A 15,929-nucleotide genomic window follows, 5' to 3' on the forward strand; every position below is an offset into this window, starting at 1 on the left:
ATAAAACGCGGTCTGTGGATGTTCTGAACGCTGTTTGGATGAAACAACATGACAAACAAAGAGGGAATTTTGTCACGTTTATTTACAGATGAACTTTTTTCACATATAAAACTGTTGGCAACATGACGATAGAAAACTCTGCAAATTACATACATGTACAGTATGTACATAATAAAGTATCTATAAATATTTATATGTACTAACACAGAGCAGCTCCAGTGCAGAGTTCATCAACTGCATTAAATCTGTGAGTTTCTTCTGTTTACTGACTGAAAATTAAAAAATAGAAAACCCCCAAAACAAAGAAACACCCAATTAAACCTCTTCCTCACGCTTGTCATTGTTACCATGGTAACCACTGGTTTGGTTTGCTTCTGCAGTGAAAAACTTGCACCAACACCCACCAAGATGCTGGTGGGAAACATGATGCTTTGTGGGGCTTTTAGGAAATCTATCAGGAAGTGACAAAGGTTTGTGATTTAATGAAGGAGGAAATCATGTCCTGTTTGGACGTTAATCAGAACCATTTGAGCTAACAGAACCCGATTCTGTTAGCTCTGTTCTGCTAGTCCTTTTATTGGGTCTTTTTATGTTTTTTTCATCTTTCTTCAGTTAACAACTCCAAATGAAATTTAAATTCCTGGTTGAACTGGTTTGATTCTCTATTTCCGTATGTAAACTGGATCTGTGTGTACAAACATTCAGCCATGCTGATGAAAGTCTGTGTAATCCCTGTACAATCCAGTGTAATCCAGTGTAATCTGGCACGTTTGGACCTTCCCATCAGGAAGAGACTAATTTCCCTGCTGACTGCAGTTCCACCTCACAACTGTTGACCAATGAGATCTGCTCCATTTGCTCCATGCCTAAATGTTCAAACTACCTCAGACTGAGAGCCTTCATCAGATGGTGATGATGGTGAGAAAACAAATGATCTGAGCCTCCATGTAGCTTCATGAAACTCTATCCTGTAGAGACAAATTTGAAACCATTTTTCACCCAGCAGGGACTACTTCCTTATCTCAGGAGGCTTTATCCATTCAGAAACTAGCTACTGATCTGATTAATGATAGGCTGGCAGCGGTATCTGAGCAACCAACACTGGTTAATGAAAAGGAGACTGCTAGCATTAGCTTTTTAGAGGCTGGTGATTAGCATGTTTAGGCTGGTCATCTAGCCTACTACTTCCTCTGCTGTCTATTAGCACAGTTCGGCTAGAATTAGCTTTGGAGAAGCTAGCATTAGCCTTAAATAGGCAAACAGCTAGCATACAAAGGCTGGTCACCCCTTTCTTACATTTTTATATATTTTATCAAGAAAACTGTTGGCATATAATATCCAACCTATTGAATGCTAATGCTAGGCTATTCAATTCTAACACCAGCCTATCCGTACCAATGGACAGCAAAGAAAGAAATCAATCTAACTGGTGACCAATCCCTCCAAAGCTAACACTAGTGAGTAGCTTCCTTCTTATTTGCCAGTGCTGGTTGCTCAGTTGCTGGACCTGGTTGCTTGGTGCCACCCTGTCATTATTCAGCAGTTGGATTCAGATCGGATGCAGCCTCCTGCGATAAGGAAGCATTCACCGCACAGTATTCTGAAGCCCTCCACTCTGCCGTACATAAACAACCATTAGACGAGGAAAAGTCCTGAATTCCCTCTGAACCGTGTAGATGAAGTAAAGCTGGGAGCGGTTTTCAGAGAACTCTGTGCCTAGAGGCTCAGGACTGGAGGATCCCGGCTGGCAGGAGGTTGTGGGTTCTATACCGGGGAAGTGATGTTGGCCCACAAGGGGTAAGAGTCCAGGGAAAACAGGACGCGCCCCCAGCTGTTGATGGCCAGAGTGATGCAGCCGATCCCGATGATGTTCATCACCACGCCGGTTTTAGCCTGTGCAGCACAACAGCAGGTTATCATTGTGGATCTTCCTTTTCTTTCACAGACGGGGGGGGGCACTCACCATGTCGGACACTTTGAGGAAGCCGGAGGAGAAGACGATGGCGTTGGGGGGCGTGGCCACGGGCAGCATGAAGGCGAAGGAGGCGCTGAGTGTGCAGGGTATCATGACGTACAGCGGGTTCAGGCTGATGGACTGGGACTGGACCAGAACACAAAACAAAACCTGCTTTTACTCTGCGCCGACCACAACCAGCTGTTGGCATCATGCTTAGACCTGCAACTGTTACCATGGAGGCAAGGATGGGCAGGAAGAGCGTTGCCGTGGCAACATTGCTAGCGCACTCCGTGAAGGTGGCGATGAGGAGGCAGAGGATGATGGCGATGGCCCACGGCGGGATGGAGTGCAGCGGCGTCATCTGAGCGCCGAGCCAGCGGGAAAGACCGGACACCTGTAAACACGGAAACAGACTTGATTCCTCCCAGAAGCCTCGCTGTTCTGGAAAGTGATTAGACTACAACATGATGAGGTCATGACTCAGGAATTTAAACTGCAGTGTATCTCTGCCTGGTCACTGAATTTCCTCTGGAATGTAACTCCAAATCTTTTGTGGAAAAGTCAAGTTCACCTCGCTGCCTTTAGCCAGAGCGAAGCCGCCCCCCAGCAGGAGGACGATGTTCCAGGGCATCTTGTCATGGGTCACCTGCCAGGTGAGCAGCGGCGAGGCGGGGCCTCGGGACAGCTGGCTCTCTGATTGGAGGAGAAACAGCTCTAACTGCGTGTGAATCCCAGGAAGTGTGTGCTGAGCGAGTTTTACCGGAGTCGGAGTGCCGCCAGAAGCAGAGGCAGCGCGGCGGCTCGGAAGGAAGGACGAACAACAAGATGGCGACGAACAACGAGACGGTGGCGTCGGTGACGAACCTGCGGAGACGCACAGAACCGGACTGAACTCACAGAACCCTACAGAACCAGACTGAACCAAGCAAACACACACAGCTTGTAGTCAATCTGCTGCAGATTTTAACACACACAGAACCCAGCAGAACCGGGCTTTTGTCAATGTGGGAAATGTCTCTGATCTCCTGATCAGCTGCAGTCTGAACTTCATGGACCCGACATGCTGGGTTTGTGAATGGCCCAACTGTTTGCACACACTCAGCGACCCGGTCCATACTGGGACATGTCCACACCGTCTCCACGTGGCAGCGTCTCTCCATTTGACCCCTGACCTCTACAAGGCTTCCATTCTTTTTTTTTTAACCCCTCCAGGGGGTCTTTTGTGGGCTCTAGTGTCCCTTATATGACAGTGGGCTGACAGGAAACGGGGAAGAAGAGGGGGGAAGACATGCGGCAAATATAGTCGGCCGCGTCGACGACTCAAGGCCTCCAAATATGGGCCGCGCTAACCACTACGCCACCACGGCACGCCCAGGCTTCCATTCTTGAATAAAAGGTCTCAGTTCAGCTCATTGACGTGACTGGAATCCGGAGCCGCCCTGGTTCTAGTCGGGTTTTACTAGATATAAAACACTAGATATCAGCGTTGGTGAGGTGGGAACAATATTAGCAGAACATCAGGATCCAGAACTTGTAAAATATATCACTGCATAGTTCTCATGTGATGTCACACTGCAAGGAACTTTGTGGCTGCCATCTTGGTAATGCTAGTTAGGGTTAGGGTCATGGTAGTTGCTGTGGAGTTGCTATGGAAACAATGAACGAGCCACAAGCTTAGAACTAGCTCTCGCCTTTTTCCTATCCTATTTATGAACAATGTAAGTAATTACAACTATTACTCAACAACAGTTTTTGAGTTCTCTACTTTCTCTTAGTCTCAAACCCATGGTCCATCTACTCTCTGCGCTGCACTTGCCTACCTAGATGGCGGTTCAGTGGTTCGGATCACTTCCGGTTCAAACTTGTGTGACATCTGCATTACTGCACTCCAAATGCTCCTTTGGCATGTGAATATTTTGCACACTAATGTTGAGATGATGATACAGTCATGAGAAATGGAAACTGGATCAGGGGTTGTTCAGATTCAGATTCTTTCCAGATTCAGATTTTCTTGTGACTTAATGTTTGACCTTTAACCCCAGAATCACTGAGCAGTTGGAATGAACTTGATGTTATTGTGGTTCCGCAGCAGGTTGGGGTGATACCAGACATCTGGACTCACGGCTGGAGGATAACCTGGTTAGCGATCTGAGCTCTGAACATCTGAACCAATCAGACGACTCCTTGTCTCTCAGCAGAACGATGTCAGGAGTGGACATGCAGGACCCTGCTGCTGTTTCCTCAGCTGAAGGTCACAGCAGGTCCAGCAGAGGGGGAATCTGACCCGTCTGTTTGTACGACCTGCAGCTGAATGGTTCTGATCCGACGGACCCTGCTGGGTCCCACCGCTGGGTCCCACCGCTGGGCATCGGCTCCGACTTACAGGAATTTCCCCAATATCTTCCAGTTCTGCTCAGAGTTGCTCAACAAACCTTCCCACCAGGTAGACCAATAAGATGCTGGCCCCTGAGCGCGTCATACAATCTGTGCAGTTAAATGAGACAAAAGTTGGAAAAGTTCCCGGGTGTGAAGACTTTTGTTCAACATCAAACAGTGAGATTTAAAGACTTCACACTGCAGGTTTTCAGAGTTCTGGAGTTTAGACCCTGGACCTGTCTGGGTTTAGCACTTTCTGTCCTCTGTAATGTTATTCTTCTCCAAAGCTTCTTTTAGATGTTTTTTAAAATTTTTTATCAGGGTCTTTGCTGTGTCCTCTGATGTTGTTGGACAATTTGGACAGTTTGTGGACTTTGTCCTCTGACAGTTTGTTTGCATCATGTCCTGCTGCCTCACGTTTGACCCTGACCTGGGGAGACATTGTGAGCTTTAAAGCTGTAGGATGTCCTCCTCTCATCGGCCTTCATTTTCTGGTATTTGGCCTTTTTGCTTCTGATATTTGGCTGAACTGAAGGAATCGTAGATCTGGCAGCTGAAACTAGAACAACTTGTTTTTAAATTCAACAGTCCAAGTCCAGTGTCTCCTAGTTGTCTCCTGGTTGTCTGTAAGGTCCTGGTGGTCCATCCTTTCACTGAGGAATATTTCTTTTACAGTAATGCTCAGTTTAATGTTTCATGTCAGACTTTGTGTCCTACTGAAGTGCATAAAATTGGCCTTTGATCTGTAGTCAGCCGAGCCGTGCAGGTGATCTAAGCCAGTCTAGCGTCACGGGTCAAAGTCGGTGGTTGAAACCGCGGACACGTTTCCCGTGTTTGTTCTGCACCTCTGGTTCCTGTTTGTTCAGGACACTTTTGGCCTGAGGCGAGATCCGTTTGGATTCATTCATTCCGCTGACCTTTATTCATGTTTTACACTTTATGGACCCTAGAGAACACTAGTGGACCCTAGAGGGCACTAGCTTAGCCCAGTGAACACCGACCTGTAGAGCTTTGCCTCAATGGACTGTAGACTAGGAGGTGTGAAGAAGACCTTATGGAGACGGTTTACTAATCAGGTGTAAGCTAAAGGATCATGCTAGGCTCGGTTCTGTTTGCAGGACTCATGCATCTAGAACTCCGTCCATGTTGCTTTAGAAATGAGCCATGCATTTCCACTTTGAACAGGATCCAGACTGAAAGATCTTTGGGATTTCAACCCAGGACCAGTTTGATACAAAGCCCTAAGTTTAGCTACTGCGCCAGTATAAACCATCTTCACTTGGCTGAACTCCACAACTACTCACTCTGCTTTGGCATTGAAGACGTGGGTGGCCCAGCCGTCCATGAAGCGAGGGTCCCTTGTGAACCACAGAACCACCATGAGGACGAAGAGTGCCAGGACGCTGATCTCGCCGTAACTCATGGGTCCCAGCCGCCTGTGCTCCTCCCTGAGTGCCTCGTACGCGGCCTTCTCCTTGTGGGACTGGGCCGAGCCGCAGCCCCAGGTCTTCTTCAGGCTGCAGAGGAAACAACAGAACGAGTTCAGGGGTCTGTGGCCAAGACGAGCTGTCTGTCTCTGCTGTGGAGGAGAGACTAACTTCCAGCCGATGAAGAGGAACTGCAACCAGAACCAGGCGAGCGTCAGCATCATCAACATGGTGGGGAAGGCAAACACGAACCATGACGCAAAGTTGATCACGTCGCCGTTCTGAGGAAACAGTCTGCAAAGAAGACAGAAATCAGACAATCAGCTGCTGGGAAGATGAAACTGCCTTAATGTGGAGATCCCAGTGGAGTCCGTTCCCTGAAAGAACTTTGACTGATCCTCCATCTGTGGCTTTTGGGTCAGCAGGTTCTGCTTCAGCTTATTAAAGCTACCGAATGACTAGTGATGGAAAACTGGAGCTAGTTGTGTATCTAACTAGCAGCTGGTCAATACAGCAGCAACACCTGGACTAAAACCTCTGGTTCTGGTCAGGTCTGAGGTTGGGTTTAGTGTCGGTTCTTACTGGCTCATCTGTCCGATCAGAACCAGGTTGGGCCCGGTTCCTGTCAGGGTGGCGATGCCTCCGATGCTGGCAGCGTAGCACACAGAAAGAAGAAGACCTTTGCTCATCCTCTTCTTCTCCTCATCTTCATCACTCAGCTCCTCCAGCTCCAGCTGATGTGCAGTGCGGCTGGTCTCCACCGTCAGAACCACTGAGCACAAAGAGTCCGACATTATAGACGTTTCTCATGGCTCCTTGTTTGACCTGCTACAGCAACATGATCACCAAAAGAATCGGCTCCTTTATGTGTAAGTCCTCTGATATAGAAAGTATTCACTGGTTGGTCTGTTTCAAAGGCTTTAAAACCAGCAGAGGTCACGACCTTCTGCTCTGGACAAACTCCCATTGATGACAAAGATTACTTTCTCCATTTAACTCATCTTCTTGTGAGAATGTAAGGAGACTTTGTTTAAAACCTTATTGTTGGGATTCAGTCTATCTTTAGTGGTGCTGCTCCTCAAGCTTTGAGGTTTTTGGAAAAAATGCGAGAAAACACCTGATATTTAAAAGTGGGACAATAGTTGCTACTCAAGGGTGTGATATTTTCAGGGTAATGACATGTATGAAGATGATGAACCTCTCTCACACAGGAGATAGTCATGGAGTGCCACAGGGCTCTGTATCTGGACCAGGTCTATCCATACGCTGATGGTACTCTGTTTTATTTACCGTTAAATCCTGATGAATCCAGACAGTTAGGAGTTAATTTTCTCCTTTTAAATCAGACAAGGTAGAATTTGTTACTTTTGGGCAGAAGCATTTACAACCCAGCTGCAGGGAATTAACCTGACCTTCAGCATTAATGTGAAGAGCCTTGGTGTCACTTTGACCAGTTCAGTAATGATCTGTTTCAGTCTTTCCTCTTTATAAAGTACCTCAACTTTGAATCTGTGTTAACAGATGAAATGACTTGATTTGAAATTAATTTGATCACTTTGTTTATTGAGAACCGTTCAGTGCAGCAGCCGGTGAAGGGAACCATCCTGGCCCTGGTACCCATGCACTCATAACTGTTCAAACTCACCTGGGCTGCTGGTGTCTGACGGAGTCTTGTCCTGGGGTGTTGTTTTGATAACCTCCTGATTGGCTATCGGATGCCCAGATATCACCTCCTGCTTAGGTGCCTTGGTGTCTTCTGGGCTGATGACTTCCTCTGATGGACTATGATTAGTTGATAGGTTGAGATCTAGAAATGAATTGATCACATCAGTTGAAATATGAACTGACTGGAAGATCCAGGAGGCCGGGACAGGGTGCGATGCCAGAATCAGTCGGATGGACTGTGTTGTACCTTTGTTTGGGATGTTTGGGTCAGCCATTTCCTCGATGCTGATGGTCTTCTGCTGATACTCCTGCTGCACAGACACAGTCCTGCTCTGGATCTTCACCATCTCCACGGCAGCGCCAACATTTTTCCTATTGCCAAGGAGCTGATCGAGGACGGCCTGTACGATGGGGACCATCATGGCGGTTGTGGCTGTGTTGCTGATCCACATTGACAGGAAGGCCGTCACCCCCATGAACCCCAGCATCAATCTGAAGAAATGGAGGAAAATGGGTTTTACCCATACAGAAACATTAATTACTAATGTTGCTATCGTTAACATTAAACAGGTGACCTTTGACCCAAAAGCCCCCCTCAGACACCCTTGAACCTCGAGACTCACAGGGCTGGCCGGACTCCGACCAGCAGCAGAACTCTGAGTGCGATCCGTTTGTGGAGGTTCCAGTGCTCCACAGCCACAGCCACCATCAGCCCCCCCACAAACAGCATGTTGGTGTCCTTCAGGTACTGCATGCACACCTGAGTTCACATTGTACAGGTGAGACGACAACAACACGGACACTGCAGAGCCTCGGGAGTGTGGAGTGTGTCCACTCTTACGTCTCTGGACTCCATGATGCCGAGCGCCGGGAACAGGATGGTGGGCAGCAGCGCCGTCACTGCCAGCGGTAGAACCTCCGTGCACCAATACACCGCCATGAGGGCGATGACATACGCACAGGCCGCTTCCTGCACACAGAGACAGCCGGGACTTCAGTATTCCAGTGTTCATCAGAGGCTGGGACAAACAGAACCAGCTGATGTACAGAAATAGAAACTCCATTCAATCCAAACATACAGACAGATTCAACATCAATTGCATCCCAGATTCTGGTTATCAAAATGCTTCTCTACTAGAGAGCCTTTAACTGGTTCTGACCCAGTCTGCCCCGGCCCGATTCGTCTCTGTTAGCAGATCTTGCGCTGTTCTTTCCCGGTTTGTGGAATCACCTCAGGGGGGTACGAGCTGGACCTGGTGAGGTGTGGCGCACAGGTGATTAGACTGACAGAAGACGGTCTTCATTGACTGGCCTGTGCATTTACGTCAACAACATCTGAACCACTGTTTACGCAATGAGACCATAGCAGCTGGTGAAATGGAGAGCTGCAAACAAATGATTCCAACCTGGTCCAACCTTGAGGTCCAAACGTTTTATCAACTGTGGCAGAAGATCTCAGAAAGAGTCAACTAGACAGAGCAACCAGCAAGGAACAACTCTACCTGGAGATTTTGGAGAAACTGTTTCCTGGTGGTAGACAAACTAGATGACATCATTGATCGTTGACCACAGCTCCTACGTGGCCCGCAACGTTTTCACGCCCACATAGTGAGGAACACACTGCCAATGGAGACGGATCCAACCTGGGAGAACCGGACCAGACGTCAACCAGTAGGTGGGAATCTATGGAGAACAGTTTGATGGTGATGGTGTTGTCAAGTCCAGCAGAATGGATCGAATCGTTGCCTTGCAGCAATCCCTCCTCCTGAGCCTCATTCAGTTCATTCATCTAGTTTTGTGTTTGCTTTAAACTCGATTTCAGTATTTTTTAGTCTCTGTGGTGTTGATTTGTTCACCCTCAATGATTTCACATCAGTCCCCACGTTTGTGCTCAGGTTAATTCCCAAACAAAATCCCTGAAGAGAGCAGTAAGGTTTTCTCTGTCGGGATGAATTTTGGATGAATTTCGTTTTGTGACATTAAGTCTGAATCATGTTGGGTTTTTTTCCGTTTTGTGCGGAAATGCACGGCTGCAGTCGGAAACTTGAGGGAAAGACATGCATGACGATGAGGTGAAATGAGGTGTGAAGCTTTGGAGTTGCAGACTCAGTCCAAACACACCTTCACTGCTTTCATTAACCTTTACTCACACAGAGGACCAGCATGGAACCGTTCAGAACCAGCTGGCCTGGAGCTGCACAGACAAACAGGCAGCTGAAATAAAGCAGAAATGGATTCAAATGTTTCTTAAATTAATCTGAGTCATCACCCAGTAATCTGTAGGCTATGTTCCTGATAGAAAAACGTTTCTTGTCTCCATTCGGACCTAAACTCTGCTTTTTTTATCCCCCTCTTTTTTCTCATCAGTGGTGCTCCACCTAAGACAGGGTGTGCCCCAGTTACTGCCACCTAGTGGCTATGCTGGGTATCTGTGGTTGTTCTTACTTCTCTCCTGAGTATAGATGTCATTCTCGGTTATTTTATGATATCGGAAGTATGATCCTCCATTTCCCAGAAGATGTGGTGATCCAGCCTTGTCTCTGCCCATTGAACTTCTGTCTGGTCCAACACTCATGACGTGCTCCTCCTCCTTCTCTAACAGATCACAATCTGACTAAACTTATCTGAAATGTTTGAGATCTCTGTGATTAGGATGGACAGCAGATGATTTCCAACAGCACCATGAAGTTTTTCTTGTCAGGTTCATCCTGTTGCTCTCAGCCGTGACGAGGTTTCTGGTCTCCAGGACAACGGATGTTTTTCTCACCTCATCATTTTTTCATTTTTGGATTTTTGTTTCTGTTTTTTTTTTTTCTTCCAGGAATCTCCTGACCTGATTAACAGATTTCTCTACGTTGGTCAATCAGTGACAAGAAGTTGTGAACAAAAGTTGCTGTTCAAACAAGCAGGAGCGGCACATCAACACAGGTAACTGATAACGAGACGCCTCCTGCAGAAACGGGCAGTCACAGAGCGATACGATCATTGTCGTCATTGTTGTCATTTTCACCATAATAACCACCACCATCATCATCATCATCATCATCATCATCATCATCATCATCATCGTCGTCGTCAGATGAAGCTGCTCCTGCATCATGGCCCACTCTAAGGACTCCAACCAGTGAGAAGTTCTGGGTTCTGCTCCGACTCGTCCATGTTTTTCAAACTGACCAGTTAAACCAGTCAGAACCATCAGACACAACAACAAACTAAACTGGTGACTTAGACTAGTTCTATTGTTAATCTACACTCAGCTGTTTTAGGTTTTTAATGAACATCTAATGACTGGTTGAACTGACCAACATTAACCAGTAGTTTAAACCAGTTAGTAAAGGTTTTACTGTGTGTTCTGGCTGAACCATTTATTCATACTGGTTAGAGAAGTTCCTGCTAACTGGTTTGTAAACTAGACTACTGGTTGGTAATGTAAAGCCTTTATTTCTAGTAACCAATTGTTCCATTACTGGGCCAGTGACTGGTTCACCTACTGGTTACCTTTCAGAAATCTAGACTATGAATATTTCTCATAGTGGAGTAAAATATCACCACATTCAGCTGGTTAGTAGTTAGATTATCTGCTTACCTAGCTGGTTGGTTGACTCTACTGTTCTACAATTCAATAACAAAAGATAGAGTTCTGTCTCATTAAACTGGTCAGTGTCCTAGTTATTCAAACCAGTGAGTGAACTGGTTGGTAAAAGCTATCAGGTCATTAAAGTTAACCACTAAAAGTTAGACTAAAGTTAGTCTCTTTCTGTTTAGTTAAAACCTTATTGTTTAGCTACTGGTTAGTGTATTGATTAACTAAGCTGGTGAAATTAGTGGTTATACCACTATATGTCCTGGTAATTAAATTAGTTTGCTTACACTGAGCAGTTTGAGATCCTGGTTTAATTATTCTGGTTAGTGTAATGATAGATTAAGGTCTCCACTGGTTGGTTAGTTAGGCTGGTTAGTTTGTCTCACCGTGGTGCTGAACGCCAGCGGCAGCAGCAGAAACGGGCTGCAGACCAGAACCACGACTCCCTTCAGCCTCCAGACCTGCTGGAGCATTCTGACCCCCCGAGGAAGAACCGACATGGAGGAAGACGACGAGGAGGAAGATGATGATGAAGATGAAGATGAGTGAATCTAAGCGATCCGGTCAGAAGGCAGAAGCAGCAGAACGTCTCCTCTCTCTCTGCTCCCTCCAACACTTTGTGATCCATTTCACAGCCGACACTAAATATTAACTTTATGTGTGTAAGAGCACACACACATACACCCCCCCGCCCCACACACACACACACACACACACACACACACACACACGCCCCCCCACCCCTCACACACACACATACACACAGACACACACACACCTTGTCCCTGCAGACTTTATCTACAGGCTCACCAGAACAAACACACAAGTGGAAATGGGATCTGTTTGCGTCACGTTGGTTCTTCCTGACGTTCTTCACCTTTAATAAAAATAAACAGTAAAAATCCTCAAAGTCCAGCAGATCCACAGGTTTAATCAGTTTCAGGTAGGTACTAAGTACTAGGTCTGTTCAATAATCTGCAAAATATAAAATATTTAATCATTAAATAAGTGTTAACCGCTAACTCTGGATCAGATTCAAAACTGTGAAAAAAAACAAAAAACTAATTGTCTCAAAGTTTAAACCGGGACAAGAAACGGATAAATTATAATAAGCTGAAGACTAATAACACCAGAGCAGAAACAACTAAAACGTGTTGGGATGAAATAATCCCATTTAATCCAGGAATCAAAAAGATTTAACCAGGGTCTGCTGGGTTTATCTGACAGAGTGAAATCCTACAGATCCAGCATAACTCTTAGCTTATTGTTATTATTATCATCAGTGAAATGAATCCCAGTCAGCTGCATGCTGACTGTATTCAGATAGTTCTTTGTTAAATTAATCAACTCTTATGATGGTTTCAGTTAAACTATGTTTATTTCTTATGTTTGGTAATAAACCAAACGTTTCCCTGTTTCTTTCCGTTTGGCTTGAAGTTGCTCTCTGCTCAGTCCCAGTTTCTCCCAGCGTTGGTTCTGTCGTCCCGCTGGGCTTCAGCCGGACCAGAACCGGCTGGTTCTGATCCCTGAGCTGCAGACTGAAGAGAAAACATCCGAACCAGCTGGACCCGGACTGCGAAGGGTCCACCAGTTGGGTCGAATGCCAGCAGACAATCAGAGCTAAAGATGCTTTCAGAAGTTACAGGGATTAAATTAAAAATGACAAACGCTGCTTCCTCCTGTGATGGACTCATGATTTAACCAGCTGCCGTTTCCCCCCTAAACAATGATAGAGGTATAATATTCACCCTGCATGGATTAAAGTTCTTCCAGAGGTTTATTATTTTCCCCTTACTCTAATAATTTGATGCTTTTCAGCCGTAGATTACGATATCTGCCAACGTCACACTGATTAGGCTCCAGTTTGTCCTGTGCTGCCACCCAGTGGACACCATCTGGTAGTGACATTGCTCTACTGATTTTAATTTTCAATTAATAACATTTTCTAGAACAAATATAAACAGCAAAAATGAAAGTACATGAAATACAGAGTGACCACTTCAGGCAGAAGCAGACGTTTATCACAGCGATATTTTAATAGTAGCACAAATTTCTTTATCAGAACCAAAATATGTTGCAATGTCAGAACTGGATGGATGTTTGATACGTTGGTGTCTAAAATTCTTGTATTTTGGTTCTTTTTATTTTTAAAATAATTTGATTCTATCATTTATTATGTCTTTCAATGGATTACATTCATTGAAAAAGTCTCAAAGTACGAATGTTATATGTTTTACAGCTTTAATAATATCCAAACTGTTACTTGGTTTTTACTGATAAATTCGTGGCAAGACTAGAAGTTTTACTTGCACACACAATTGCAGGATCAGTAATTGATTAATCACATTTTTGACAAAATCAGCAACATTTTCAATTCACAAACCATTTTTGCTGCTAAATTATTGACTTATTAACAGTCGCCAGAGCTGAACATCAAACATATTTTAATCAGTTTTTTTAAAACATATTTCACATATTTCTACATATCATATTTTTACAGTTTTTAATCTTCAAGTTTTTGGAGCAAAGAGTCTTTCTATCCGTTCATGTTTCCAGAATTTCGCTGATCTTTCATGGACTGTGGAAGCTAACATTAGCGTTAGCTGCTACATGTTAGCATTGAGATGCTATTTCAGGCTAGCATAGGTTCACTGATAGGCTAACTCCTTCTAGCACAACTTGAACCCAACGGCAGAAGCAGAAATGAACCCCAGTGGGACCGGAGGAGAGTCTGTTAGCGGACGACGCTGTGGGTCAGATTCACTGCTGTACCAGAAACACCCAAATACAAAGGTTCTGGACCTAGTCGCCAGTGATGAAGGTCTTCATCTCTGACCATATTTACAAACTTTATTCTGTCTTTTTAAGGAGTAATGGCTTCTTCTTCTCTGATTGGCCTTTCAGCCCATGAAGGGACAGAACTGGTTTCCCAGAGGAGAACGACTTTCTACCCGTTTCAGCAGCTTCTTCACAAGATCTTTAGCTTTTGTTTTGGGGTCGATTCACATATTTCCCAGCAGAACCCGTCTCCTTTCAGAACCCGGTGCTGACTGGACATTCCCCTCGTGTCTATGCATAGATGTAGTAGTTTGATCAGATGAACCTTCTGCCACCTGCAGATTGGACTGGAGGATGACAGTAAACAGCTTCTGAATGCGGTTCTGCTTTATAACTCTTCCTCTGGGTAAGTGGCAGTGAGTTCCAGATGTTGCTGCAGCTGACTGGTGTTAAAGTCTCTTGCTGACATGTTTTCATGTCAGCATGTCTGCTTTTTATTTGAACATATTTCTACGCTGTGATTTTCCCCCAAAAGACGAGTGGTCCTGTTCAGGTCGGCTCCAGCTGCTGAGCAAACAGTTCTAGTTTTCCACTGTCCTTCAGATGTCCTGCTCCTCTGTGCTGCGTTGGTGTGACGTTCCTCAGCACATCGGGGTTTCCAAGATGGCCGAGGCGACGCTGTTTGTCACAGAGCTGCGATGTGGGGGCGTTAGGCTGGAACATGGCGGTCAGAACAAGACAAACATCCGCCCACTCTCTCTGCTCTGGATGTATGTGGAAAGCACAATGAGGCACAACAGAGTGTAGGATAGGGCTTACCCTCCTCCTGCTGGGTTCAGTCGTCTTTACAAGTGGAAAGTTTTAAGAAGGCTCCTACGTTACGTAAACGACTTTAACCTGAAACTGTCCCTTACTTTCCTTTTGCTGTGTCTATAAAGATAATCTGAAGACCCTTTAGATTATCTGATTCCTTTTAGTTTCACTGTCAGACTTTAATCTAGGTTTGCAGGAAGCATTCTAACCTTTAAAAAATGTAGCCTATTCATAAAAACGCAAACTTTACTTCTAGAATAGTGGAAGGTGTTTGTTAATTGAAATTAATTGCCATTTTGAAACTTTCTTGAGGTCATTTTTGGCTTGGAAACAGATTTACCGCTTAAATTCTGATGTAGAAAACGATCCCATCGTCTGGTGGGCCTCTGCCTTACCAGAGGCACAAAATTCTGGAACGTTTTCAGACCTCCAGGTGAAGACTCTCCATTTTTCGGAGATGTGTGCTTCATGCTAGTTAGCAACCTTTACTTCCTGTTTATTAATCATGAAATCATGCTTTCATGATGCACTGCAAACCATGATATGGAAACGAGGCTAAATCACGTTTTGTTTGTTTTTCTTTTTGGCAACATTTTAAATGTTTGCTCAGACACATGACAGTTGGATGCAAACATAGCTATTGTTCTCATTGTTAATTTCAATCATATTTTGTAGGTTTTGGTTGCTTAGCATTGTTGTTTTTAATCAAACTAATCTGTTGTCTTTATTGTCTCTTTGCTAAAGCTAGCTGCATTAGCTCATTCTCTTAACATCATGAAGCCTAAAATTTAGAAAAATTTCATCTGCCAAACGCAACTCTAGATTTTAAATTATTTGATCTACTTACTGTTAGTATAGCTAAGTTTTCTAAAAATGCTTAGTCTTTTAAAATTTAGATGTTTCACATTGTTTAGCTCAGCTAGCTAGCTATTTGTTTAGCCTGTTTTTAGAGCTGAAAAGTGGTATGTTTTTATGGAAGATCTGGGCTTTTCTAAAAAAACAACAAAAACCCCCACACCCTTTAAAGCTGAATTTCCAGCTTTTAATCTAAACATACTGAGACTAAAACTTATTCAGTTTGTCATTAAATCAGTCACTTTCTGTGCTGTTAACTGTTTAGTGAGTAAAAATATTAAATGTTATTGTTTGAAAATAAAAGTATGTAGAATCACAGCCTGATTAGCCTGTTTGCTAACCACAGTCTTACTAGTTTTCTTGTAACTGGATCCTAATCGCTCAGTTTTACTTTGAAAAACATGTTTAGGTTTATTGTTTTATCATTTAGCATTAAGTTGTAATACATTTTGTGTTAGATTTTCTTTTGTTATGA

General features: G+C 44.6%; 1 protein-coding gene across 1 annotated transcript; it reads right to left on the bottom strand.

Moving 5' to 3' along the window:
• Positions 1-64: 64 nt before the first annotated feature.
• slc13a5a (solute carrier family 13 member 5a) lies at positions 65-11,638 on the bottom strand. Its single transcript, XM_032577364.1, has 13 exons — positions 11,395-11,638; positions 8,267-8,395; positions 8,049-8,185; positions 7,673-7,917; positions 7,406-7,567; positions 6,343-6,532; positions 5,932-6,054; positions 5,638-5,850; positions 2,718-2,821; positions 2,529-2,650; positions 2,190-2,351; positions 1,964-2,101; positions 65-1,893 (listed from the first exon to the last, which is right to left on the bottom strand). Exons 1-13 carry the CDS (start codon positions 11,506-11,508, stop codon positions 1,765-1,767), a joined length of 1,968 nt encoding a protein of 655 aa, XP_032433255.1. The 5' UTR covers positions 11,509-11,638; the 3' UTR covers positions 65-1,764.
• Between the last annotated feature and the right edge of the window lie 4,291 nt (positions 11,639-15,929).

The sequence above is a fragment of the Xiphophorus hellerii genome, chromosome 11 (genome assembly GCF_003331165.1).
Source record: "Xiphophorus hellerii strain 12219 chromosome 11, Xiphophorus_hellerii-4.1, whole genome shotgun sequence".
In the NCBI taxonomy this organism is placed as follows: Eukaryota; Metazoa; Chordata; class Actinopteri; order Cyprinodontiformes; family Poeciliidae; genus Xiphophorus; species Xiphophorus hellerii.